This window comes from Sapajus apella, unplaced genomic scaffold (assembly GCF_009761245.1).
Source record: "Sapajus apella isolate SASKATOON/1434 unplaced genomic scaffold, GSC_monkey_1.0 scaffold90, whole genome shotgun sequence".
In the NCBI taxonomy this organism is placed as follows: domain Eukaryota; kingdom Metazoa; phylum Chordata; class Mammalia; order Primates; family Cebidae; genus Sapajus; species Sapajus apella.
Window position 1 is genome coordinate 3969585 of NW_022437030.1, and position 25498 is coordinate 3995082.

A 25498-nucleotide genomic window follows, 5' to 3' on the forward strand; every position below is an offset into this window, starting at 1 on the left:
ATTTGATTCTTGTTTTGCCAGTTCTGGTAGGTGTGATTTTAAGTTCTTAACTTGAGACCTAACTTCTTGATGTCTGCATTTAATGGTATGCAATTTTTTCTTCATACTGCTTTTGCATACCCCAGAGATTTTAGTATGTTCCATCTCTGTTTTTATTTATTTTCAAGATTTTTAAATATTTGTCTTAATTTTGTTGTTTACCCAAAAGTAATTCAGGAGCAAGTTGTTTAATTTTCATATAATTATGTGACATTGAGAGAAATTCTTGTTATGGATTTTGATTTTTATTCCACTATGGTTTAAGATTAGGCTTTGTATGCTTTCAGTTATTTATTTATTTATTTATTTATTTATTTATTGAGATGGGGTTTCTCCATGTTGGCCAGACTGGTCGTGAACTCCCGACCTCAGGTAACTGCCTGCCTCGGCCTCCTAAAGGGCTGGGATTACAGGTGTGAGCCACAGTGCCTGTCCCAGTTTTTTTTTTTTTTTTTTATAAATGTTTTGAGACTTGCTTTATGGCGCAGCATGTGGTCGATCTCAGCTTGGGTTTTCTATGCAGATGAGAAGAAAGTACGTTCTGTGGTTGTTGGGAGGAGGATTCTGTAAGGGTCAATTAAGTTCAACAGATGAAATGTCAAAATTAATTCTAGAATGTCTTTGTTACTTTTCTGTGTCAGCAATTTGTCTAATGCTGCCAGTGAGGTGTTGAAGTCTGTATTATTGTGTGGCTATCTAAGTCTTATTTTTTTTTGAGACGGAGTCTTGCTCTGTCTCCCAGGCTGGAGTGTAGTGGTGCAATCTCGGCTCACTGCAACCTCCGCCTCCTGGGTTCAAATGATTCTCCTGCCTCAGCCTCCTGAGTAGCAGGGATTACTGGTGTGAACTACCACACCAGGCTGATTTTTGTATTTTTAGTGGAGACGGGGTTTCACTATGTTGGTCGTGCAGGTCTTGAACTCCTGATCTCGTGATCTGTTTGCCTTGGTCTCCCAAAGTGCTATGATTACAGGCGTGAGCCACCATGCCAGGCCATCTAAGTCTTATCATAGATCTCGAAGTACTTGTTTTAGAAATTTGATGGTACAAGTTTGGGTGCCTATATTTAAAAACATTTATGCCTTTTTGTTGAATTGAGTTCTTTTATTATTGTGTATCATTCTTTATCATCTTCTTTGTCCTTTTTAAAAACTGTTGTTGGTTTAAAGTCTGTTTAATCTGATGTAAAAATAGTGACCCCTGCCTTTTTTGTTTTCCATTTGCATGCTAGATCTTAGTTTATGCCTTTGCTTTGAGCCTGTTGGTGTAATTATATGTGAGATGGGCCTTTTGAAGACAGCAGAGAGTTGGTTCTTGATTTTCTTTAATCCAATTTGCCAGTCTTTGCCTTCTAAGTGGGATATTTAGATTATTTTATCTAAGGCTAATAATTATATGTCAGATTTTTATTCTGCCAGGATGTTTTTATCTGGTTGCTTTGTAGCTTTGTAAGGTCTGTCAGCTATGTAGTTATGTATGTTTCTGTGGTTTCTTGGTCTTTCATTTCCATGTTTAGAACTCACTTAAGGATCTCTTGGAGGGCTGGTCTAATGGTATTAAATTTCCTTAGCATTTATTTGTCTGGAAAATATTTTTTTCTCCTTCACTTATAAAGCTTAGTTTGACAGGATATAAAATTTGGGGTTTGAATTTCTTTAAGGATGCTAAAAGTAAGCCAACTTGTATCTGGCTTGTATTTGCTGACAAGTCTGCTGTTAGCTTGTTGGGGTTCCTTTCGTATGTGATCTGACCCTTTTCTCTAGTAGCCATAAGACTTTCATGTTGACTTTTGGGTCCTTTCACTATGTATCTTTGGAGTGACCATCTTGTATAGTATCTTATCTCTGAATTTCTTGCATGTCAACTTCTCTAATGAGTTTGGGGAAGATTTTGTGGACTATATTCTAAAATATGTTTTCCAAATTTCTTACTCTTTCTCCACAATGCCAAGGAGTCATAGTTTATTATTTTCATCTGACTGGGTTGATTCAAAGGTCCAGATTTCAAGCCCTATAATTTTTCCCTCTGCTTGACCTAGTCTGCTGTTGAGGCTTCCAATTGTATTTTGAAATCCCTATAGTGAGTTGTTCAATCCAAGAAGCTCAGCTTTCTTCTTTCTTAAAATGGCTATGTTATCTTTCAACCCTTGAATTATTTTACTGGCTTTCTTGGTTAGGTTTCAGCTTTCCCTTGGATCTCATTGTGCTTCCTTGCCATCCAGATTCTGGATTCTATGACTGTCATTTCAGCATTTCCATCTGGTTAGAATCCATTGCTGGGGAACTAATGTGATCCTATGAAGGTTAGAAACACTGACTTTTTGAATTGTTGGACTTCTTTCACAGATGCTTTCTCATCTGAGAGGGCTGGTGTTTATTTATCTTTTTGAAATTGCTGTCGTTTGGATATGAATTTTTGTTTTTATATTCTTATTCTTCCCTTGAGTGTTTGACTGTTGTGTATGTTGTATACAGTTCATTGGTTTAGTCTCTGGGTTCTTTCAGAAGGCCAAGGCTGTTTATGAATTTCTTTTCTTCGAGATAAAGTTTTGTTCTTGTCGCCCAAGCTAGAGTGCAATGGTTTGATCTTGGCTCACTATAACCTCCACCTCCTGGGTTCAAGTGATTCTCCTGCCTCAGCCTCCCAAGTAGCTGGGATTACAGGCACCTGCCACTATACCTGGCTAATTTTGTGTGTTAGTAGAGATGGGGTTTCACCATGTTGGCCAGGCCAGTCTCAAACTCCTGACCTCAGGTGATCCACCTGTCTTGGCCTCCCAAAATGCTGAGATTACAGGCATGAGCCATCCTCCACACCTGGCCTCTATGGATTTCTTAACTGTGGCTAGTTTCTGCATTGGTTTTCACAGGCTAAGTGTGTTGAGGGAATTTATTTTTGTTTGGTGGTGTAATTCTGACTTCAGTCCCATAGATGGTGCTTTGGAGTAAGGGCTGGTAGATAGGCTCCTTACTCAGGGGCATAATTCTTGTACATCAGTGTGTTTGCAGCAGTGCTCTGAGGAGGGGGAACAGTTGGCAAGGAGGCAAGAAATACCTTTCTCACAAAGTTTCTTCCCCAAGCCTTCAGATAATTTCCTTCAATCAATGGTGCTCTACCCCCATTTTCATAGCTCCCAAGAAGTCCCTGGACAGTTGCATGCCCCCATCTTTAAGGTCAGGGATGTCCAATCTTGTGGCTTCTCAGGACCACATAGGAAGAAGAAGAATTACCTTGGGCCACACATAGAACACACTAACACTAATGATAGCTGATGAGCTAAAAAAATTGCAAAAAAAAAATCTCAGAATGTTTTAAGAAAGTTTACAAATATGTGTTGGGCCACATTCAAAGTCTTCCTGGGCCACATGCAACTCATGGGCCCAGGACAAGCTTGCTTTAGGGGCAGTCTGAGCCAAAGGTTATTCCTATAAATGTCCAGGGAACTGCTGATTCCCTGTGCTTGGAAGGGATGTGGGGTATGTCTGCAGGTGTTTGTGGATGCTGTGGGTCAAGGGTGGAGGTTCCCTGGGCAGGGTGGGTGGTGCCATGGGTGTGCAGCTGGTGTGGTGCCCACAGCCTGGATATTTTTTCTCAGCATTTGGCTTTGAGGACCATTCAGCTCATGCTCACCTGACCAGGTTTTCTGTGATATGTACTTTCAGATAAGGCCTGACCAGCTAGTTTTGTCCCAAGCCTTCTGCACCCAAATCTTTGGGCTTACGTGTTCCAGGTCACAGGTTTTTCTTGGATGGAGGCTGTGGCCAGCCAACAGGCTATGGTTTTCCAAGACCAGTCTTGCAGAAGGAGGCACATCCAGCTCCCATGCCAGCACATGAACCTGTGCCTCATTCTTTTCAGTGTTCTGAGAGTGGGGAGCACCACCTGGACTTGAGCTCAGGCCACAGATACCAGCTCAATACCCCTTCACTGTACACTCAAACCCTGGGAAGTTGGGATGGGTCTTGTATTTATATTCTCTGGTACCTCAGGGTCAAGCTCTGGCTGTTCTGGAGCAGGCAAACTGCTTTCAGGCTGCCAGAAAAACACTCAGGCGGGACAGTTGAGGCTGTGCTATGTGTACACCCTTGAGAGAGCAACAAGGCAGGAACTGGGGAAGGGAGCAGCACACAAGCAGTTGTGCACATCAGATGCACTTCAGGCCCTTGGGAAAGGCAGCCTGCTATCTCCTGGTCTGGCTGTCAGCAGGCGGTAGATTGACTCAGAAAGATGGTGAGCCTTGGGGGATGGGTACCTATTGTCATATTTTCCTGCAGCTGCCTCATGCATGAAGCCTTTTGGGCTCCATGCATGTTGAAGCTCTGCCTCTCCCTACGCTCTTGGCAGTCCCCCCTGCCAATTCAAATGTCTGTGTGTGTTATGGGATCTCTTGTAGCTGGAATCTCAGAAGTCCATGGGAGGAGTGTGATCTATAGTTTCTTCACTCTCTCCTTCCTTAGATCCAATTCTGGACCAAGAGCTGGTCCTGGTGACTGGTGACTCCATCTGGCTTCCTGGCTTCCTTCCTCTTCAAACTCAGTGTCTGCATTGCCTCTCCATTTATTTTGAATGCTTTTTTTCCTCAAAGTTCTGTTCAAAGTGTGATGGTTTGCTCAATATTTTGTTTTCTGTCTGTGGAAGAGCTATTTCCTGGCTGCATCTGGTTGACCATCTTGTCTCCCAGCTAAAAACATAATTTTTATTTTGAAATGGTTTGGCTCTCTTTCCCAACCCAAACCTCATCTCAAATTATAATCCCCATGTGTAGAAGGAGAGACCTATAATCCCCACACGTTAAGGGAGGGACTTGATTGGATCATGGGGCCAGTTTCCCCCATGCTGTTCTCATGATAGTGAGTGAGTTCTCACATGATCTGGTGGTTTTAAAAGGGTCTCTTCCCCTTCACTTTCTCCTCTCTCTCCTGCCACCCATATAAGTAAGATGTGCCTGCTTCCCCTTCTGCTGCGATTGTAAGTTTCCTGAGGCCTCCCCAGCTATGCAGAACTGTGAGTCAATTAAACCTCTTTTTTCATACATTTTACTCAGTCTTGGGTAGTATATTTATAGCAGTGTGAAAATGGACTAATACATATTTTAATAGACATCATATATAACCTGTCAATTCCTTCAGGTATTATTTTAACAATATTAATTCTTTAAATTCATGCAAAAGAAATATGAAACACTGAAGAAGGATGAGAAGTTGGAAGAAGAACTAGTAAACCTTGAAAGTTACATGGAAATGAATATGTTAGAACATAGTCCATTGAAACGCTGTAAACAGGAGGATGAAGAAAGAGCAAGTCAGAAGATAGCAGAACAATTAGAAAAAATCAATCAATTTATACAGGTTAGTTTATTTATCTGTAATGTACCTTCATTCATTTCACTGCAAATTATATTTTGGATATATATATTATATGTGTTTTTGCTACTTCTCTTATAATGATTTGGTAGATTCCTAGAACGAAGGTGGTATCTGTTTCTCTCTTTAAATATTTTACTTGCCATTATTATTGTAACTAAATTGATCTTCCATAATAATGATTCTCATTAGCGAATTATTTGATTACTAAGACCAGTTGATATAAAACAAGACTAATAGAAAAAGAAATGTGGTTTAGAAATTATACTATACTCTCGAATTATTCTTTATTTTATTTTTATTTTTTTATTATTGTACTTTAGATTCTGGGGTACATGTGCAGATCATGCAAGATTGTTGCATATGTACATTCATGGCAAGGTGGTTTGTTGCCACCATCCCCCCATCACCTATACCTGACATTTCTCCCGACCTCAACCTTCCCCCACCCTCCCTCCCACTATCCCTCCTGTAGCCTCCCCCAATGGACCCCAGTGTGTGAAGCTCCCCTCTTTGTGTCCATGTGTTCTCATTGTTCAACATCCACCTATGAGTGAGAACCTGTGGTGTTTGATTTTCTGTTCTTGTGTTAGTTTGCTAAGAATGATGGTTTCCAGGTTCATCCATGTCCCTGCAAAAGACATGAACTCATCCTTTTTTATGGTTGCATAGTATTCCATGGTGTATACGTGCCACATTTTCCTTGTCCAGTCTGTCATTGATGGGCATTTGGGTTGGTTCCAGGTCTTTGCTATTGTAAACAATGCCTGGATGAACATGCATGTGCATGTGTCTTTATAGTGGAATGGTTTATAGTTTGGGTATATACCAAGTAATGGGATGCTGAGTCAAATGGAATTTCTATTTCTAGATCCTTGAGGAATCGCCACACTGTCTTCCACAATGGTTGAATTAATTTACACTCCCACCAACAGTGTAAAAGTGATCCTACTTCTCCACGTCCTCTCCAGCATCTGTTGTCTCCAGATTTAAAAAAATATATATGTATTTTATTGCACTTTAGGTTCTAGAGTACATGTGAAGAACATGCAAGATTGTTGCATAGGTACATACATGGCAATGTGGTTTGCTGCCTCCATCCCCATCACCTATATCTGGCATTACTCCCCATGTTATCCCTCCCCAACTCCATATCCCCACTGTCTCTCCCCTAGTCCCCCGCTGACAGACCTCAGTGTGTGATGCTCCCGTCCCTGTGTCCATGTGTTCTCATTGTTCAGCACCTGCCTATGAGTGAGAACATGCGGTGCTTGATTTTCTGTTCTTGTGTCAGTTTGCTGAGAATGATGGTTTCCAGGTGCATCCATGTCCCTAGAAAGGACACGAACTCATCGTTTTTTATGGCTGGATAGTATCCCATGGTGTATATGTGCCACATTTTCCCTGTCCAGTCTATCATCGATGGGCATTTGGGTTGGTTCCAAGTCTTTGCTGTTGTAAACAGTGCTGCAGTGAACATACGTGTGCATGTGGCTTTATAATAGAACAATTTATAATCCTTTGGATATATACCCAGTAATGGGATTGCTGGGTCAAATAGAATTTCTATTTTTAGGTTCTTCAGGAATTGCCACACTGTCTTCCACAATGGTTGAACTAATTTACACTTCCACCAACAATGTAAAAATGTTCCTATTTCTCCACATCCTCTCCATCATCTGTTGTTTCCAGATTTTTTAATGATTTCCATTCTAACTGGCATGAGATGGTATCTCAATATGGTTTTGATTTGCATTTCTCTAATGACCAGTGATGATGAGCATTTTTTCATATGTTTCTTGACCTCGTATATGTTTTCTTTTGAAAAGTGTCTGTTCTTATCCTTTGCCCACTTTTGAATGGGTTTGTTTGTTTTTTTTCTTGTAAATCTGTTTGAGTTCTTTGTAGATTCTGGATATAAGTCCTTTTTTTGGATGGGTAGATTGCAAAAATTTTTTCCCATTCTGTTGGTTGCCAATTCACTCTAATGATTGTTTCTTTTGCTGTGCAGAAATTCTGGAGTTTAATTAGGTTCCATTTGTCTAGTTTGGCTTTTGTTGCCAGTGCTTTTGGTGTTTTAGTCATGAAGTCCTTGCCTATGCCTATGTCCTAAAAGGTTTTGCCTAGGTTTTCTTCTAGGGTTTTTATGGTGTTAGGTCTTATGTTTAAGTCTTTAATGCATCTGGAGTTAATTTTAGTGTGAGGTGTCAGGAAGGGCTCCAGTTTCTGCTTTCTCTACATGGCTAGCCAGTTTTCCCAACACCATTTATTAAACAGGGAATCCTTTCCTCATTACTTGTTTTTGTCATGTTTGTCAAAGATCAGATGGTTGTAGATGTGTGGCATTGCCTCCGAGGCCTCTGTCCTGTCCCATTTGTCTGTATCTCTGTTTTGGTACCAGTACCATGTTGTTTTGATTACTGTAGCCTTATAGTATAGTTTGAAGTCAGGTAGCATGATGTCTCCAGCTTTGTTCCTTTTGCTTAGAATTGACTTGGCTATGTGGGCTCTCTTTTGGTTCCATATGAAGTTTAAGGTGGTGTTTTCCAGTTCTGTTAAGAAGGTCATTGGTAGCTTCATGGGGATAACATTGAATCTATAAATTACTTTGGGCAGTATGGCAATTTTCACGATATTGATTCTTTCTAACCATGAGCATGGAATGTTTCTCCATTCGTTTGTGTCCTCTCTTATTTCATTGAGCAGTGGTTTGTAGTTCTCCTTGAAGAGGTCCTTTACATCCTCTGATCATTGTATTCCTGGGTATTTTATTTTCTTTGTAGCAACTGTGAATGGCAATTCATTCTTGATTTGGCTTTCTTTAAATCTGTTATTGGTGTATAGGAAGGTTTGTGATTTCTGCACATTGATTTTGTGTCCTGAGACTTTGCTGAAGTTGCTTATCAGTTTCAGGAGATTTTGGGCTGAGACGATCAAGTCTTCTACATATACAATCATGTCATCTGCAAATAGAGGCAATTTGACTTTCTCCTTTCCAAAGTGAATACCCTTTATTTCTTTTTCTTGTTTGATTGCTCTGGCTAGAACTTCCAATACTATATTGAATAGGAGTGGTGAGAGAGGACATCCTTGTCTAGTCACAGATTTCAAAGGGAATGCTTCTAGTTTTTGCACATTCAATATGATATTGGCTGTGGGTTTATCATAAATAGCTTTTATTATTTTGAAATACATTCTGTTGATACCTAGTATTCAGAGTTTTTAGCATAAAAGGCTGTTGAATTTTGTTGAAGACCTTCTCTGCATCTATTGAGATAATCATGTGGTTTTTGTCTTTGGTTCTGTTTATGTGGTGAATTTCGTCTATAGACTTGCGTATGTTGAACCAGCCTTGCATCCCCAGATGAAGCCTACTTGATTGTGATGGATAAGCTTTTTGATGTGCTGTTGCAATCGGCTTGCCAGTATTTTATGGAAGATTTTTGCATCTATGTTCATCATGGATATTGGCCTGAAGTTTTCTTTCTTGTTGAGTCTCTGCCAGGTTTTGGTATTAGGATGATGTTGGTCTCATAAAATGATTTGGGGAGGATTCCCTCTTTTTGGATTGTTCGGAATAGTTTCCGAAGCAGTGTACCAGCTCCTCTTTGTATGTGTGGTAGAATTCAGCTGTGAATCTATCTGGACCTGGGCTTTTTTTGGTTGGTAGGCTATTAATTGCTGCCTCAACCTCAGCCCTTGTTATTGGTCTATTCAGGGTTTTGACTTCTTCCTGGTTTAGGCTTGAGAGGGTGCAAGTGTCCAGGAATTTATCCATTTCTTCCAGGCTTACTGGATTATGTGCATAGGGTTGTTTGTAGTAATCTCTGATGGTAGTTTGTATTTCTGTGGAATCTGTGGTGATATCCCCTTTATCGTTTTTTATGCATCTATTTGATTCTTCTCTTTTTTCTTTTTTATTTATCTGGCTAGTGGTCTGTCTGTTTTTGTTGACCTTTTCAAAAAACCAGCTTCTGAATTTATTGATTTTTTGACAGTTTTTTTGTGTCTCTGTCTCCTTCATTTCTGCTCTGATCTTAGTTATTTTTTGTCTTCTGCTAGCTTTTGAGTTTTTTTGATCTTGCTCCTCTAGCTCTTTCAATTTTGATGATAGGGTGTCAATTTTAGATCTTTCCTCATTTCCCATGTGGGCATTTATTGCTGTAAGTTTCCCTCTAGACACTGCTTTAAATGTGTCCCAGAGATTCTGGGTACGTCTGTCCTTGTTCTCGTGGTTTAGAAGAACATCTTTATTTCTGTCTTCATTTCATTGTTTATCCAGTCAATATTCAGGAGCCACTTGTTCAGTTTCCATGAAGTTGTGCAGTTTTGAGTTAGTTTCTTAATCCTGAGATCTAATTCGGTTGCACTGTGGTCTGAGAGACTGTTTGTTATGATTTCTGTTTTTTTGCGTTTGCTGAGGAGTGATTTACTTCCAATTATGTGGTCAATTTTAGAGTAAGTGCAACGTTGTGCTGAGAAGAATGTGTTTTCTGTGGCAGTGGGGTGGAGAGTTCTGTAGATGTCTATTAGGCCAGCTTATTCTAGTTCTTTGTTCAAGTCCTGTATATCCTTTTTGATTTTCTGTTTTGTTGATCTGTCTAATGTTGACAGTGGAGTGTTAAAGTCTCCCACTATTATTGTGCAGGAGTCTAAGTCTCTTCGTAGGTCATTTAGAACTTGCTTTATGTATCTGGGCGCTCCTGTATTGGGTACATGTGTATTTAGGATAGTTAGCTCTTCATGTTGTATTGATCCTTTCACCATTATGTAGTGTCCTTTGTCTCTTCTGATCTTTGTTGGTTTAAAGTTGATTTTATCCAAGACTAAAATTGCAACCCCTGCTTTTTTTTTCTCTCCATTTGCTTGGTAGATCTTCTTCCATCCCTTTATTTTGAGTCTATGTGTGTCTTTGCATGTGAGATGGGTCTTCTGAATACAGCACACTGATGGGTTTTGACTTTTTACCCAGTTTACCAGTTTGTGCCTTTTGATTGATTGTGGTATTTAGGCCATTTACATTTAAAGTTAATATTGTTATGTGTGAATTTGATCCTGCCATTTTGTGGCTCGTTATTTGTTTTGCCCATTGGTCGACACAGTTTTCTCATTGCGTCATTGGTCTTTACCATTTGGTTCGTTTTTGCAGTGGCTGGTACTGGATATTTTTTTATGTGTTTAGTGCTTCCTTCAGGAGCTTTTGTAGGGCAGGCCTAGTGGCAATGAAATCTCTCAGTAATTGCTTGTCCATAAAGGATTTTATTTCTCCTTCACTTATGAAGCTTAGTTTGGCTGGATATGAGATTCTGGGTTGAATATTCTCTTTAAGGATGTTGAATATTGGTCCCCACTCTACTCTGGCTTGTATGGTTTCTGCCGAGAGATCTGCTGTGAGTCTGATGGGCTTTCCTTTGTGGGTGATCCGAACTTTCTCTCTGGCTGCTCTTAGCATTTTTTTCCTTCATTTCAACCCTGGTGAATCTGACGATTATGTGCCTTTTTGAGTTGCTCTTTTTGAGAAGTATCTCTGTGGTGTTCTTTGTATTTCCTGTATTTGAATGTTGGCCTACTTTAATAGGTTGGGGAAGTTCCCCTGGATAATATTTTGAAGAGTGTTTTCCAGCTTGGATTCATTTTCCCTGTCTTCTTCAGGTACACTGATCAAGTGTAGATTAGATCTTTTCACATAATCCCATATTTCTTGGAGGCTTTGTTCATTTCTTTCCACTCTTTGTTCTCTTTTCTTGCCTTCTCTTTTCATTTCATTGAGTTGATCTTTGATCTCTGATATCCTTTCTTCTGATTGATCGATTTGGCTCTTGAAACTTGTGTACAGTTCACGAAGTTCTTGTGCTATAATTTTCAGCTCTGTCAAGTCATTTATGTTCTTCTCTAGGCTGGTTATTCTCGTTAGCATTTCATCTAATCTTTTTTCAAGGTTCTTAGTTTCTTTGCATTGGGTTAAAATATGTTATTTTAGCTCAGAGAAGTTTGTTATTATCCATCTTCTGAAGCCTGCTTCTGTCAGCTCATCAAAATCGTTTTCTGACCTGCTTTGTCGCCATGCTGGTGAGTCACTGTGATCTCTCTGGGGAGGAGAGGCGTTCTGGACTTTGATGTTTTCATCTTTTGTGCTGGTTTCTTCCCATCTTCTCTGAGTGGATGTCCTTTCTGTTAAAGTTGGGGTTATTTCTCCTGTATGAACTTTTTTTTTTTTTTTTTTTTTTTATGCAGGTGCCAGTGTGCCACTGGAGACAGTCTGTCCATTGTCTGCCTGTGGAGGCACTGCTGGGCTGCCTTGGTCTCAGCCCAGGCTGCTGTTTATTCTTTGCCTGGTTTCCATACTGCTGGGTTTAGCCCTGCCTTCCCAATGGCAAGCTCTTTTGCTCTGCCGAGCCACCTGTTCCTGGGTGGAGGATGTGTTAACTGTGAAACTCTCCCAGGAGACGGACTCCAGTGGCTGAATCTTGTGGAGAGGGGCTGTCTGGTCGTATCCCCCTCCCTGCTTTCAACTCTCCCTTCTGTGGACAGGCAGTTCCTTTTTGTGAGCTTTCTCAGTGTTAGTCCAAATTAGACTCCACCCTGGTCTGTGCTAACAAGGCACCAGTCTGACCAGGGCTGCTGGCCTGGGCTGCCGCCCGGGTCTGTGACTCCAGGTGGTTCTTGGCAAGGCAGTGTTTTCCTGGTCTGTGTGCTGCCGAAGTCCTGGAGTGAATTGCTGTATCTGATTCAGAGGACTGAGGAGGTGATGCCCCCCCCGCATCCTCCATGCCTGATACACTTTCCAGGTGTGGCAGTGCCCTGCCTTGCCTTGGGGGCTGCCTTCACTGCCTTTTTTTGGGGTTAATCCCGCTGTTCAACCAGTCCCTTTAAAACAAAACTGGCACCTCGCTCGGAGACGTGGATATCGCTCTGGTTCTGTCTCACTGGGTGGTAACTACACTTTGGAGAAGCTTCCATTCTGCTATCCTCCCTTGAATCTACTCTTGAATTATTCTGAAGTTATGTTGTTTAGTTTTTCAGAATTTAAATTCATTTTATTATTCTTTGGAGTGTTACATTTCATGCGTGCCACTGTAAGCATTTCATTTTATTACAATTCAGATTAAATTATTAATTTAGCTGATACTGATAATAAATATATTAACCTTCAATTTCTTTTTTCACATACTTAAAAATGCTCTCTAGATCACTGACCCAAAACAAACAAACAAACAAAAAAACAACTACGCAATAATTATTCAGGTTATAATTATTTTTAAAATGTACCCTTTCAATTTGTTTTAGACACAGAAAATATCTCAAGAAAAGTTACAGAGGTTAAGAGAGGAAAACAGTGCTTCCATGAAAAATCAGATGGAACTTGTAATTAAAGCTCTGAAACTTGAAATCTATAAGGCAAAAACTTCACAAGCAGACTACAGTACAACAGAATTGGAAAAATATAAGAAACTGTATCTAGAACAATTAAAACTGAGAGAATCTATATCAGATGAACAAGGAAAGTAAGTCAAAATAGAATCATAGAAAATAAATGAAGCTCTTTACTTTGCCTCAAAAGCATAATTTTTAATGAGACAGGTTCATGAGATTAGGTGGAAGTGAAAGCTAACTAGATAAGACAATTTTGAAAAATGATGTTAGTAAATGAACTTACCTTTGAAATGTTAATCCACAGGTGGATCACATGAGGTCAGGAGTTCAAGACCAGCTTGACTAACATGGTGAAGCCCCATCTCTACTAAAAATACAAAAATTAGCCAGGCCTGGTGGTGTGCTCCTGTAATCCCAACTACTGAGGAGATTGAGGCAGGCGAATCACTTGAACCTGGGAAGTGAACATTGCAGTGAGCAGAGATTGCACCACTGCACTCCAGCCTAAGTGACAGAGTGAGACTCCATCTCAAAAAAAAAAGAAAAAAAAAAAAAGTAAATCCAGGACAATTCATCTTACTCTCCTGTTTGTGTGTGTGTGTGTGTGTGTGTGTGTGTGTGTGTGTTTTCTTTTTTTGTGTGTTTCTTTTTTTTTGAGATGGACCAAAAGGGCAAGCCCTGCTTCTCAGGCTTTGGTTGCAATTTTAGGAGTAAATTGCCTTTGGAGATGATTGAGTTCTCTTTGATCTTGGCTGTCTCCTCCCCAGGGGGTTGTTGCTCTGAATGATTCCTCAGTGCCAAATGCTTAATTTTTTTCAGGTAATGAGTGAAATGTACAAGGGTGGTGAAAAGAAATGCTTGAAAATGTCTTTGAGAGATCTTTTTTTTTTTCTGTAACTGGCTTACTAAATACAAGTATTTCTAGCTTTATTTTACTGAAGTAAAATTTTTTTGGATTTATATTTTTGGGTATATTTTGGTACTCCTATATATTTAAGGAGTACCACATGATGTTTTAGTATATATATACATAGTCAAATGGTTATTCTAGGCAAGCAAATTAATATGTTTATCTTTTCATATAGTTACCCTTTAAACACAAGTATTTATTTACTTAAAAAAATTTTTTTTGAGACAGTTTCACTCTTGTCGCCCAGGCTGGAATGCAGTGGTACAATCTTGGCTCACTGCAACCTCCGCCTCCCAGGTTCAAGTGATTCTCCTGCCTCAGCCTCCTGAGTAGCTGGAATTACAGGCATCTGCCACCATGCCTGGCTGATTTTTTTTTTTGCATTTTTAGTAAAGACAGGGTTTCACTATGTTGGCCAGACTGGTTTTGAACTCCTGACCTCAAGTGATTCTCCCTTCTCAGCCTCCCAAAGTTCTGGGATTACAGGTGTGAGCCACTGTGCCAGGCCTAAACACAAGTATTTCTAATGGCATTCTTAAGAATCTTCTAAGTAGAGCCATTTCAGAAGGCAACAAACATGACCTGTTAATCCATACATCATTAATAGCTTTTGCTCTTTCCTCCCTACTTTGTTTGAATTACTTGTTTGTTAGAAATCCTCTGGAAATACATGTACTTCTTTAGAATAATTTTAAAATTATTCCTGGGACATGACCCTTTCAATGTTTCAAGGTTCAATTAAACAAGAACTTTTCAATCCAACTGTTAGGGTAGGCAGTTAGTCAGATATGAGCAGGCAGGAGGAAAGGTAGCTATGTGGAAGGAATGCCCCTTAATGACTATTAAGATGCTCAGTAATCACTCATTCTATGGTTGAACTGTCAGAATGTGAACAGTACACATGCCCTCATACATTTTCAGAGTTAAAACATGGTTTGCGGTATCTTTTATTGACTCATGGTTACTTTTTAAACAATGCAAGTCATTTAGACATAATTTTAAAAAACAAAATACTCAGTATCTGTCTTTTGCAATCTTCACAGACGTGAAAAAATTCTAGCAGATGTCAGTACCAGACTTCAAGAAAAAGAGCAGAGCAAATCTTTATTTACTTCTCATACTGCAAGGCCAGCCCTGGAGTTAGCATGCAATGGAAATCTTAATGAAAATTTAGGTCTGAACAGAATACATGTTCCAAGAGAAACCTTAAGGATTTCTACCTCAAGCTTACTGTCCTCAGATAACAGAATGGAGAACGACTTGCCAAAGGTTAGCTGTAGCATTGTTTTTTTTTTTTTCCTTTTCAGACTTCTGATATAATTCTTGTATTTTTTGGCAAAATATTGAATTGTCTAATTGACTTATGCATTTTAAATAAAGATCCTTGTGTTTTTAAGGAGAGGAAACAAACTTAACAGCTTTTTTTTTTTTTTAAGTCCTTGGGGCTCTCATTGTCAAGAGATATTCACTTGTTAACTTTATTCAATAAATGTAACTAAAGCAGCACATTTGACCTTTCTGTAAAAATTGCATTTAAGTTGGATTTTGGAAATGGAATGGTATTGCCTAACAACTGAATGTATACTTTGAGATGCTTTGGCTTGCTTTATAATTGATTTTAGTTTGGTTTGGGTTCATAATGTTTTTAAAGATTTTTCTGTAGCATCTCAAGTTTCCCACTTCTAATCATATGTAAACAATTGGTATTCAAACACTTAACCACATGTGGATGATTATTATGTAAAGGAATCCAAGATAAATACTTTTGATGAATTATATGAACCTGTAACACTAAAAAATATTTTTTCTCTTTTTCAGTTTAAAGTTTTTTGATTTTCTTACATGAGTGTATCCTTTTATAACATTTTGATATCATTTGTTGTAAAATGTGCCCGTTGCTGTGCAATTATACAGCAGTTTTTAAATACTTAAAGCAATATTTGAATTCATAAAAGTGGAGTTCACTTATGTCTATCTTACCATGACTTGAATGATTTATGGCTAAAATGGGAATAATATAAAGAATAGTTAAATAGCAAATGTGAGCAAACAGAATCCAGTCTGTTCTTCCTACCCAGAATTCCATGTAAAACTGCACAGGGTTCCCATCTCCCTGGGACATGACCCTTTCAGTGTTTCAAGTTTCATTTGAACAAGAGCCTTTCAATTCAACAGTTAGGGTAGGCCGTTAGCCAGATGTGAGCAGGCAGGAGGAAAGGTAGCTATGTGGGAAGGAACGCCCCAGAATGACTCAAGATGATCAGTAATCACTCATTCTATGGTTGAACCATCAGAATATGTAAACTGCATTCTGATAAAGAAAGGGAAAGGCAAAAGGGGAATTCTTAAGAGCTGCATGGACACAATGAATACAAATGTGATGGCTGTACCACCTTCCTGGGTGGCAGTAATGAGCAACGCCACCATTGGGTAGAATTTGTTGTGATCATTGGGTTCTGCACATGTGCATTAACCAAAAGTAAGGGAGGGTCCCCCAAGCCTGTGTGTAAACTGGGCAAGAACAAAGGCAGGAACCTAAAGAAAGTGAGAGAAAAGACCAAATGCAGAATGTATTGGGGCTGCTCCCAGCCAAGTCAGCCCACCCTTGTCTTAAAGCATGCTGTCACTTCTGCAATAATTTTTTTTTTTGCTGGATTTACTAATTACTCTTTTGGCTGAATTCTTTCTTGCAAGGAGACAAGAACTGAGGACACTTTCTGGAACTCTGGGCTTGGCAACATCTCTTAGTGCCGTGACTCGCATCCTGTCATGAGGTAAGGGCTGTGCTCCCTGCTGTCTCCTCTCACATATCTGCTCCTATCCAGCATAGTCTATGAGAATGCTGAGCATGCCAATCAAGCTCCCTGGCATCTCTGATTTGTGTGCTCAGCTAGCACTTCTGCCCAATGCTCAACAGAGCTCCTCCAGGCATAGAATGCTTTTTTCTTGTCAGAGACCCTAAGTCTTCTGATTACTTCCACGTTCTCACAACTGACTTTTGGGGACTCACCACCCTGTCTTTTTTCACAGTTGGTCCTGCTGCCCATGCCATCATGGCATCTCTCTCTTGCTAGCCAATGCCACCTCCTTTGTCCTCTCTCTTCCCAGATAGGCCCCAATACAGTGGCTTTTAGAATGCTCTGTAACCATCTCCTCTGCACTAATTCCACCTCCAGATGAAATTTAGGTAAATTTCAGGTGCTATGGTCTTGGTCTAGGGGTCACCTGGATGTAGCTAGTTACCCAATCTTCTCTCCATGTTCTTATCACTGAATTCTTAGGGATTTGCCAGTTGACTTTCCTTTTGTCTCTGGCCTTCCCCACTGCCTTTGACATGCTTTTACTGTATGCAGAGGATTATTACAGAAGGGTACAAAATTATAATTGGGCACAATCATCTATAATTAGATGTGAGACCTATAGACCTGCAGGAGTCAACAGACCAAATGAGGGAAAGAGGTCATGGCTTGGGTGGGAGCATGCAGTAAGGGTGCATGAAGTCTGAAGCTCCTCACAGGCTAGAGATGCCTGGCCCACGTGGGAAAGGGATGGAGAGGATACTCTCCCCCTTTCACAATGGATGAGAATGGACAGAGAATGAGGATGTTCACTCTCCCCTGGCCTTTACTTCTCTCTGTTTTTCAGATGGACATTCAACACTCCACACTGTAGGACTCTCCCCTTGGATGCATTCTCAAAAGTTAGGACAAGTTTGATCCCCAGACATTAAAGAAAAAGATATTAACTTTCTTTTGTAACTGTGCATGGCCTCAATACAAAACTCTATGACTATAGGAAGGCTGGCCAGAAAATGGTAGCCTTAATTTTAATACCCTCTTGCAGCTGGACCTGCTTTGCAGGTGACAGGGTAAATGGTCAGATGTGCCCTATGTCTAGGCCTTTATGGCTGTAAAAGAGGACCAGAATCTCTGCCAAAAATATAAAAAACTGAACCCTGACACTTTGGCTCTTGTGAGCCCCTCAGTGGATAATTCTCCTATAAATGGCCTAGGAAATTTCCCAGAAGAGCATCCTCAGCCTTCTTTTATTTATCCTCCCACTGAGGTTCCAAAGCCATTAGCCCCTGTACTCACCAGAGGAATAGGAATGGGCACAAGAACACGAAGCTCCAGAGGCTGGTATCAATTGGGAGAGGTCCTACATCTGCCTTAAAATGTTCAGTGGGAAGTTAGCTATGCTTTGCGTGACTCCTGCCACTTTGGCAAGAAAAAGCTTTCAATAGTGTGCAAATGGCTCTTTTGGAGAAAAAAATCTTTTAAAGACTATTGAACAAGTTTTCCAGGGCCTGTGCCCTTTGCACATTAAACATCCCATGAGGAGCCAAACCCCCTTTTCTTTTCCAGCCAGTCCAATGGAGGGACACTCATGCTAGGGAGGAATGGCAGTTTGACTTCACCTCACTTTGTGCCTGTCAAGGGTATAAATATCTTCTGGTCTTTTAGACACCTTCCCAGGTTGGATAGACACTTACTCCATGTGAATGGAAAAAGCAGTGGGGATAGTAAAGGCCCTCCCCAAGAAGGTCATACCCCAGTTTGGCATCCCAGGTCATTGCAAAGTGGTAACACATCCTTCACCTCACAGGTTACTCAACTTGTTTCTCAGGACATGGGAATCAGTTACTTTCTACATTCCTCCAAGCATCCACAACCCTCTGGAATGGTTGATAGATATTAACCGAACTCTCAAGCAGTCCTTGGAAAAATTATGCCAGGAAACCTCAAAGCCTTGACCAGAGCTACTACGTATTGCTCTACTAAGGCTGAGAAACATACCCATCTGTAACTTACAACTCAGTTCTTTCAAGTTATGATGTGGAAGACCCTTTCTTTGCTTTCCTATTGGATACTGAAACTTGCCAACTTACTAATTATGTTACTTCCCTATCCCAGTTTCAGCTGGGGGCTCAAAAACTAGGCCAAAAGACATTTTCACACCCTGAAAACTCTGACCAAATTTTATACCCACCAAGTAAGTACTCAAGTCATCATCAAGACTTGGAAGGATGGCACTTCAAACTGTCTACTGAGTCTTATTTGGAGAGGTTCTTACACTGTTTTGCTCTTCCTACAGCAGTTATGATGCTGGGGATCACCATGTGGCTTTACTACTCCAAGATAAAGCTGTATTACTCATCTCCGGCAGAGGAAGTTGTAAAGCTCCCATCAGACACCTGCACCATTGAGCCCCTCCAAGGGTCTCAAACTCCTCTCAAGCAAAGCCAAAAGAATAAAGATAAGTAAATTAGTAATGCTTTGGCCTGTTATACCATGAATCATACTACTCCTTGAGGTTTACTATTATGAACAAACACCCCCTCCAGGAAAAGGTCTGTTCTTACCTACCTGGATTTAAACCTCAAAGCCATAATCTAGGTGGTGTTCTCTCTAATACTCACTGAGTTATCAGCTACTTTTTCCATAATCAACAGACCTCTTGATTTGACTCTAATCTGTTCTCTTTGGGACCATGCAGCCAAATGCTCTATACTCACTAATGCTTTTAGCTAAAATCACCCTCATAGGCCCCAACAATCCACAACCATGTCAAAAAACTCTACAAGCAGCTCAACAACTACTAAAGCTCACCAAATCTTCCTGTGCCTCATTATTGGCTATGCATGAATTTTCTCCATCCAGTGTAGGAATAACCTACCCAGCCATGATACCAGAATAGACAACTATTCAAGCCCAATTTAGCTTCACCTATCACTGGACACTCTCTTTACCAAACCTTCTCAGAGATGCATTCAGTACCTAACAAAGTGAAGGGACTTTCAGGCTCTTCTTAAGAACAGTTACGCTATTTTAGGCCCCTTGTTTTCCCCCATCACCCTCATCAGCCAGGTACCCCTAGGCATCACTACTACCAGAGATTCTGGAACTTGTGTGTGGGTTCTCTCAATGCTGCACACTGTAACACAAACATCACCATTGTTAATACCGCTCATACTTTTTTTTTTTAGAAACTAAAATCTCCGAATACCAAGTAAGGTTCTCTACCTGACCAAGCTGGTAGCGGTCATGCAAAAAGTTTCAAATCTTTAACTTCCTTTGGAGGCTCTTCTCCTTGACATTAATAGACACATGCTCTCCTGGGAAAATAAGAACCATACTCCTATTCAAACTAGTCACTCATGTCTGGCTCCCCTAGCAGCTGTAACTTTCGTGACAGAATATCACATCTTGGGTAGCCAACAAGGGTACTGGTAAAGTTTAGAATTGACCTTGCCTCCTTCCATATCCATTCTTGTCTATCCATGACAGAACTGTGTTTTCTATGTGGGACACAGGCCCACCTCTGTCTCCCTGCAAACAGGACCAGAACATGCACTCTGGCTTACCTCACTGCTGGCATCTCCATAGCCCCGGGCGATGCTTCTCTGCCCTTGCTCTTATTTATAACCTCACACTGGGCCCACTAAGCAATTCCACTAATTCCCTTTCTCATTGGGCTTGGCATCACTACAGGTGCCACGATGGGAATAGCTGGCATTGGCACTTACTCCTGAACCTACCACAGCCTATCTCGGGAATTGGCTCAAGAGATAGAAACCACTGCTTGAGCTATAACAGAGTTACAGTGGCAAGTCAGTTATCTCTCAGCTATAGTTCTCAAACACGGTAAAGGTCTTGACATGCTGGCTGCCGATCAGGGAGGAACTTGTCAATGCTTAGAGAAGAGTGCTGATCTGGGCTAAGACATCAGGACAGGCTCAGGAGCACATTAGAGATCTCATAAACCAGGCTTCTCACCTTTGGGAAATGACTACTGAGGGTTGGCTCTCCTGGAGTGTCATCTGGTTCTGATTCTTATGGCTCCTCCCTTTCCTGGGACCCCTGACATCTGTCTTCCTTCTTCTCCTTTCTGGGCCTTGCTTCTTGAATCTACTAAGTTGATTTCATCCCATCTAGAAGCTGTCAGACTTCAGATGGTCTTGTGACAAGGATTTCAACCTCCTTCCTACCCTTGAAGACAACCAAGTTTCTGTACGTCTCCTCTGGACACTGTGTGTGAAGCCTTCTGAGAGACAGCAACAACCTCTGAAGCCTTCTCACCATGACAGCAAGCAAGGGGAGGGACCTAGAAGACACTCGACGCCCCTTTTCAGCAGGAAGTAGCTACAGAAGAATGACCTCCACCCCATTTCCCAAAAGATTTCTGAGTCCCAGCCCCTTAAGGAATAAATGTAAGAGTAGGCAGTTTGTCAGGCATTAGCAGGCAGGAGGGGAAGTGCCCATGTTGGAAGGAACTGCCCAGAACACCTCTTAAGATGCTCAGTACTCACTCTATGATCAAACTATCAAAATATGGTTAACTAGATCCTGATAAGGGAGAAAAAAAGGCAAAAGCAGAATTCTTGAGAGCCACGCAGGTGCAATGAATAAAATTTGATGGCTGTATGACCTTCCTGGGTGGCAGTAATGAGCAGTGTCCCAGTTGGGTGGATTTGTATTGATCACTATGTCCAGTGCATGTGCATTAACTATAATAAGGGAGGATCCCCCAAGCCTTGTTGAGAACTGGACAAGGAGGGAAACCAGACCGTAGAAGATCAAATGTGGAATGTCCCAGCAAGGTTTCCAGCAGGATCAACCCACTCCTGTCTTGAAATGTACTTTTACTTCCCCAGTAAAACTTTTACCTGCTTTACTAATTGGTCTCTTGGGCAAATTCTTTCTTCCAAGAAGACAAGAACACTCTGGGTAACCCAGATAGTAACATCAACATGAGACTTCACTCATAGTAGGAGTCTGGGGATCTCAAAGTGAATCCAATAATGACAAGGTGTATCAATGATAGAATTGGTAAGGAAAAAATAGTTCAACTATGCTTGATTTATTTTAAGAAATTTATCTAAGATTTGACCGGTTTTCAACTATTGGAAAATTACAAAAACTGGGTGCAGTGGCACACACTGTAGTCCCAGCTACTCTAGATGCTGAGGCAGGAAGATCACGTGAGCCCAGGAGTTCTAGGTTGTAGTGTGAGATGATGGTGCCTGTGAAGAGCCACTGCATTCTAGCACTGCAGCCGGGGCAACATAGAATGACCTATCTCTCTTTTTTTTTTTTTTTTTGAGACGGAGTTTCGCTCTTGTTACCCAGGCTGGAGTGCAATGGCGCGATCTCGGCTCACCGCAACCTCCGCCTCCTGGGTTCAGGCAATTCTCCTGCTTCAGCCTCCTGAGTAGCTGGGATTACAGGCACGCGCCACCATGCCCAGCTAATTTTTTGTAGTTTTAGTAGAGACGGGGTTTCACCATGTTGACCAGGATAGTCTCGATCTCTTGACCTCATGATCCACCTGCCTCGGCCTCCCACAGTGCTGGGATTACAGGCGTGAGCCACCGCGCCTGGCCTGTGACCTATCTCTTGAAAAGATTACAAAAATTATAAAATATTTGTTTTAACAAAAATAAATTATAACTAGTTTTTTGTGTCTCATTGTTATTGAAAAATTCAGTCAATGCATTTTGGCTTATAGTTTTGATGGTATTTTTATGACCTCCTTAATGCACAGAAAAGTAATAATAGACCCATGTGAAATGAGGCCTTAACCCTCTTTCTTTACCTGGGTTCATGTCCTAACACATCATAGAAGAGCAAATCTAAAGTTTTTAAGAAGTCATTTCAGCCAAATAGCTTAAAAGAGAACAAATTAAATGCTTGTTTTAATACACAAATTACAAAATCCTAGGTAGCTGATCTTAAAAATGATATTTTTGGTTTTATTTCTCTGCAAAAAAAGATGATGAGAGTCTAAGTGCTTCAGAATCATAAAATTCTGCCACTGGGTACAAAAAGAAAATGAAAAATACTTCTGTAAATTGTTAAACATGATTAAAATATAAATGTTTAAATTTTTACCAGGAAAATCAGTTAACATACCATTTTGCAAGATGGCAATGAAAGAGGGTACAAATGCAGATGTGGTCCCAGGGAAGATTTTTGAGGCAAAAGGTGTTTATTTTTAGTATTTCTAGATAACTTGAGAAATGGTTTATTTTAAACTTAATGTAATAGTTCCAAGTAGACTTGGTTCCCTTGTTAGACATTGGTTTGCCAAATCGTGTTAGACTTTATAAGAGAGATTAAAAATGATTCTATCAAGATACAAAGATGTGAATCCATAATCACTACAAGATGTCTTGAAAGAATTTTAATATTGTTGCCACCTACAAAATTCTTAAGTTAGAGAAGATGCCTTCTAGAGTTGTTAGAAAATGTAAGTTGATTTCAAACAGTGATGAACTTTCTGAATGCCTCTTCTACGTTGGATTTTACTATGATATTTTCAAACAGTTAAAAGCCATTTTTTTTTTATTCTGCAATGAGCTAAAGGATGGCATAACAACAAGCAAGGTCAATGAAGATATCCAGGGAGTAATGTATGAATATTATATACATCCAGTGTTGTTGGACTGTTTTTCGCAAATGACATTTATCATGGCCACAAGATGAAGAAAGATAGAAAAAGCTATTTTTCCACCAAAGAAGGGCAAATTGACAGTTTTAAAAAATTTGGAGAGGGAAATGAATATATACATGAAGTTCATCAAATCTGTCTGCAGAAAACCACTTTGAAGTGTGTGGGCTCTTTACAAACAAATATGGCTCCATTTTATCAGCATTTTGACAGATGTGTTCATGGATAGTAAACAAACACAACCTAATGATAAGTTGCTTCTACGAAACATGTGGAAACAAATGTCACAATTTAGATGCTTGGAAACCCTGACAAAGTGCCTCTATGAATAGTTTTAGTAACACATCTAAAACAGCTAAATATTTGTCTTATGACTCTTAAGTATATTGGGTTTCAGGAATGAGAAACAAGTCCACATTCTGAGATGAGAGTGGTTGATAAGATAAGAATGGAAATCAAGGACTTTCATTATGTTTTATTCTTGTGGATAATTCAAAAATGAAATGAAGAGATCCCAGGAACACCTATTCATGAGGCATTTTTTTAAGTTTACTTTGGCCTTGAGGCATTTTCATGAGATATTTTTCAACTTATTTGAGCCTTGAAGCATGTCAACTTATTTTGGCCATGAGGCATTTTTCAACTTATTTTGGCCTTACAAGACCAAAATGTTGATTATTCTGTGACAGTGCTCACTTACAGAACAATAAGAACTATGGATTATTTCAATCTAGGATTTGTTCTGTCTGTCATGACAAGAGCCTTTTTGATGGAAGTGCCTTGTATCATTTCAGATGATAGATACATGTGATATAATCCCACAAAATGTAGCAAGCTTAGCAGAAGCTATTATGAAAAGTAAGGGGAAGAATGATCCAGAATTCTATATTGATTGTCAGGGGACAATAATCATTTCTGCAATTGGGCATATGTCCTTTGAAAGGGTTTATGACAGCAAACCTCACAAGGACAACCAGAACTCTGCACACCTCAGACCCCTATAGTGTAGTAAAGGTGACAGCCAAAATAGAAAGACACAAACTCACACTGTTCAATGACCAATTTTTGGAAGTTGAGACTGATAAAATATGTATTTACTCAGAAGATTATTTTCCTGTTAGCACCTCTGGGTGTAATTTTGACAATAATTTGTATTGGGCTGATGACACAAGGGGGAAACATAAACTACAGGCACTGGACTTCAGCAGTACAGGAGCAGCCATGTGCAAGGCCATTCAAGAGGTAAAGACTGGTGATCACATTGCCGCATGTTTTTGTGCATGGTGTCATGAAAGGCCTTAACATCATGTGCTTTCACAGCAAGATGGTTCCAGTATTTAGAAATGGGCCTTATGCATCATATACTTCATAAGAGCTCAGAAAATTCTCACCCAAGTATTGCAAAATGCCAAACATCTCTGCATGCTTGCCATGTTCTCCCCACAGCAAAAATCCATTCTAGGTGAAATTCTGGCCTTGGATGCTGAGGAAATAATCTGGATTGTCAAGTGCCCTTCACTCTTTCTGGGTCTATGGCAAAAAGGAGACACTGAAAGGCATTAAATTTACTGCCACCTTTAGAAAAACTTGTCAAAGAAACACTCTGACTCTCCCCATCTGACTGTTGTAGTCATATGCCGCCAACACCAACCTGAATTTTTGTAGCAATTATTACATAATGATCACAATCACATTCAAGTCCACATTCTAAGTCTCAGCCAGGTTTTACAGAAACTCTGATGATGTCCTATAGACCTTTTAGTGGCTACAATCAATGACTTTGGAAGATATATTTGGCTCGCTCACTGTTTCAACAGAATACACTGGTGAATCCTGCTCTGTCAGTGTATCTCACATGTGTGGCTGTCCCTCTTGTTGTGTTAGAATTCAATGTTCCAGAATGTTAACGTCTACAAATACCTGTACATAGGGCAAAAGAGAAGCTCTTCAAGGCAAATACAGTGTATGTTGTATAAGGGGAGCTCTCTAGCCTTGGATTTGAAACTGTGATGTTTATTGTACAGAAAGAAAGTGTTCCTTTTTTATATTTTATTTTTAATTTTTGTGATACAAAGTATTTGTGGGTTACATGAGATGTCTTGATACGGGCATGCAATGTGAAATATGCACATCCCCTCAATCATTTATTCTTTGAGTTACAAACAATCCAATTACACTTTTTATATTCTTTTCAAATATATGATTAAGTTATTATTGGCATTAGTCACCTAGTTGTGCTAGCAAATATTAGGTTTTAGTCATTCTTTCTATTTTTTTGGTAGCTGCTAGCCATTCCCACCTCCCCCCACCCTGTCAGTACCCTTCCCAACTCTGTATGTCTATGAGTTCAATTGTTTTGATT

General features: G+C 40.1%; 1 protein-coding gene across 1 annotated transcript in view; it reads left to right on the forward strand.

Moving 5' to 3' along the window:
- LOC116534883 (putative coiled-coil domain-containing protein 144C) overlaps positions 1-15509 on the forward strand; it is a 47896-nt gene extending 32387 nt beyond the window's left edge. The window contains exons 5-8 of the mRNA XM_032255619.1: positions 5211-5387; positions 12690-12907; positions 14730-14962; positions 15505-15509. Coding sequence (XP_032111510.1) covers positions 5211-5387; positions 12690-12907; positions 14730-14962; positions 15505-15509 — 633 coding nt within the window. The remainder of the gene's footprint in view (positions 1-5210; positions 5388-12689; positions 12908-14729; positions 14963-15504) is intronic.
- The last annotated feature ends 9989 nt before the right edge of the window (positions 15510-25498 follow it).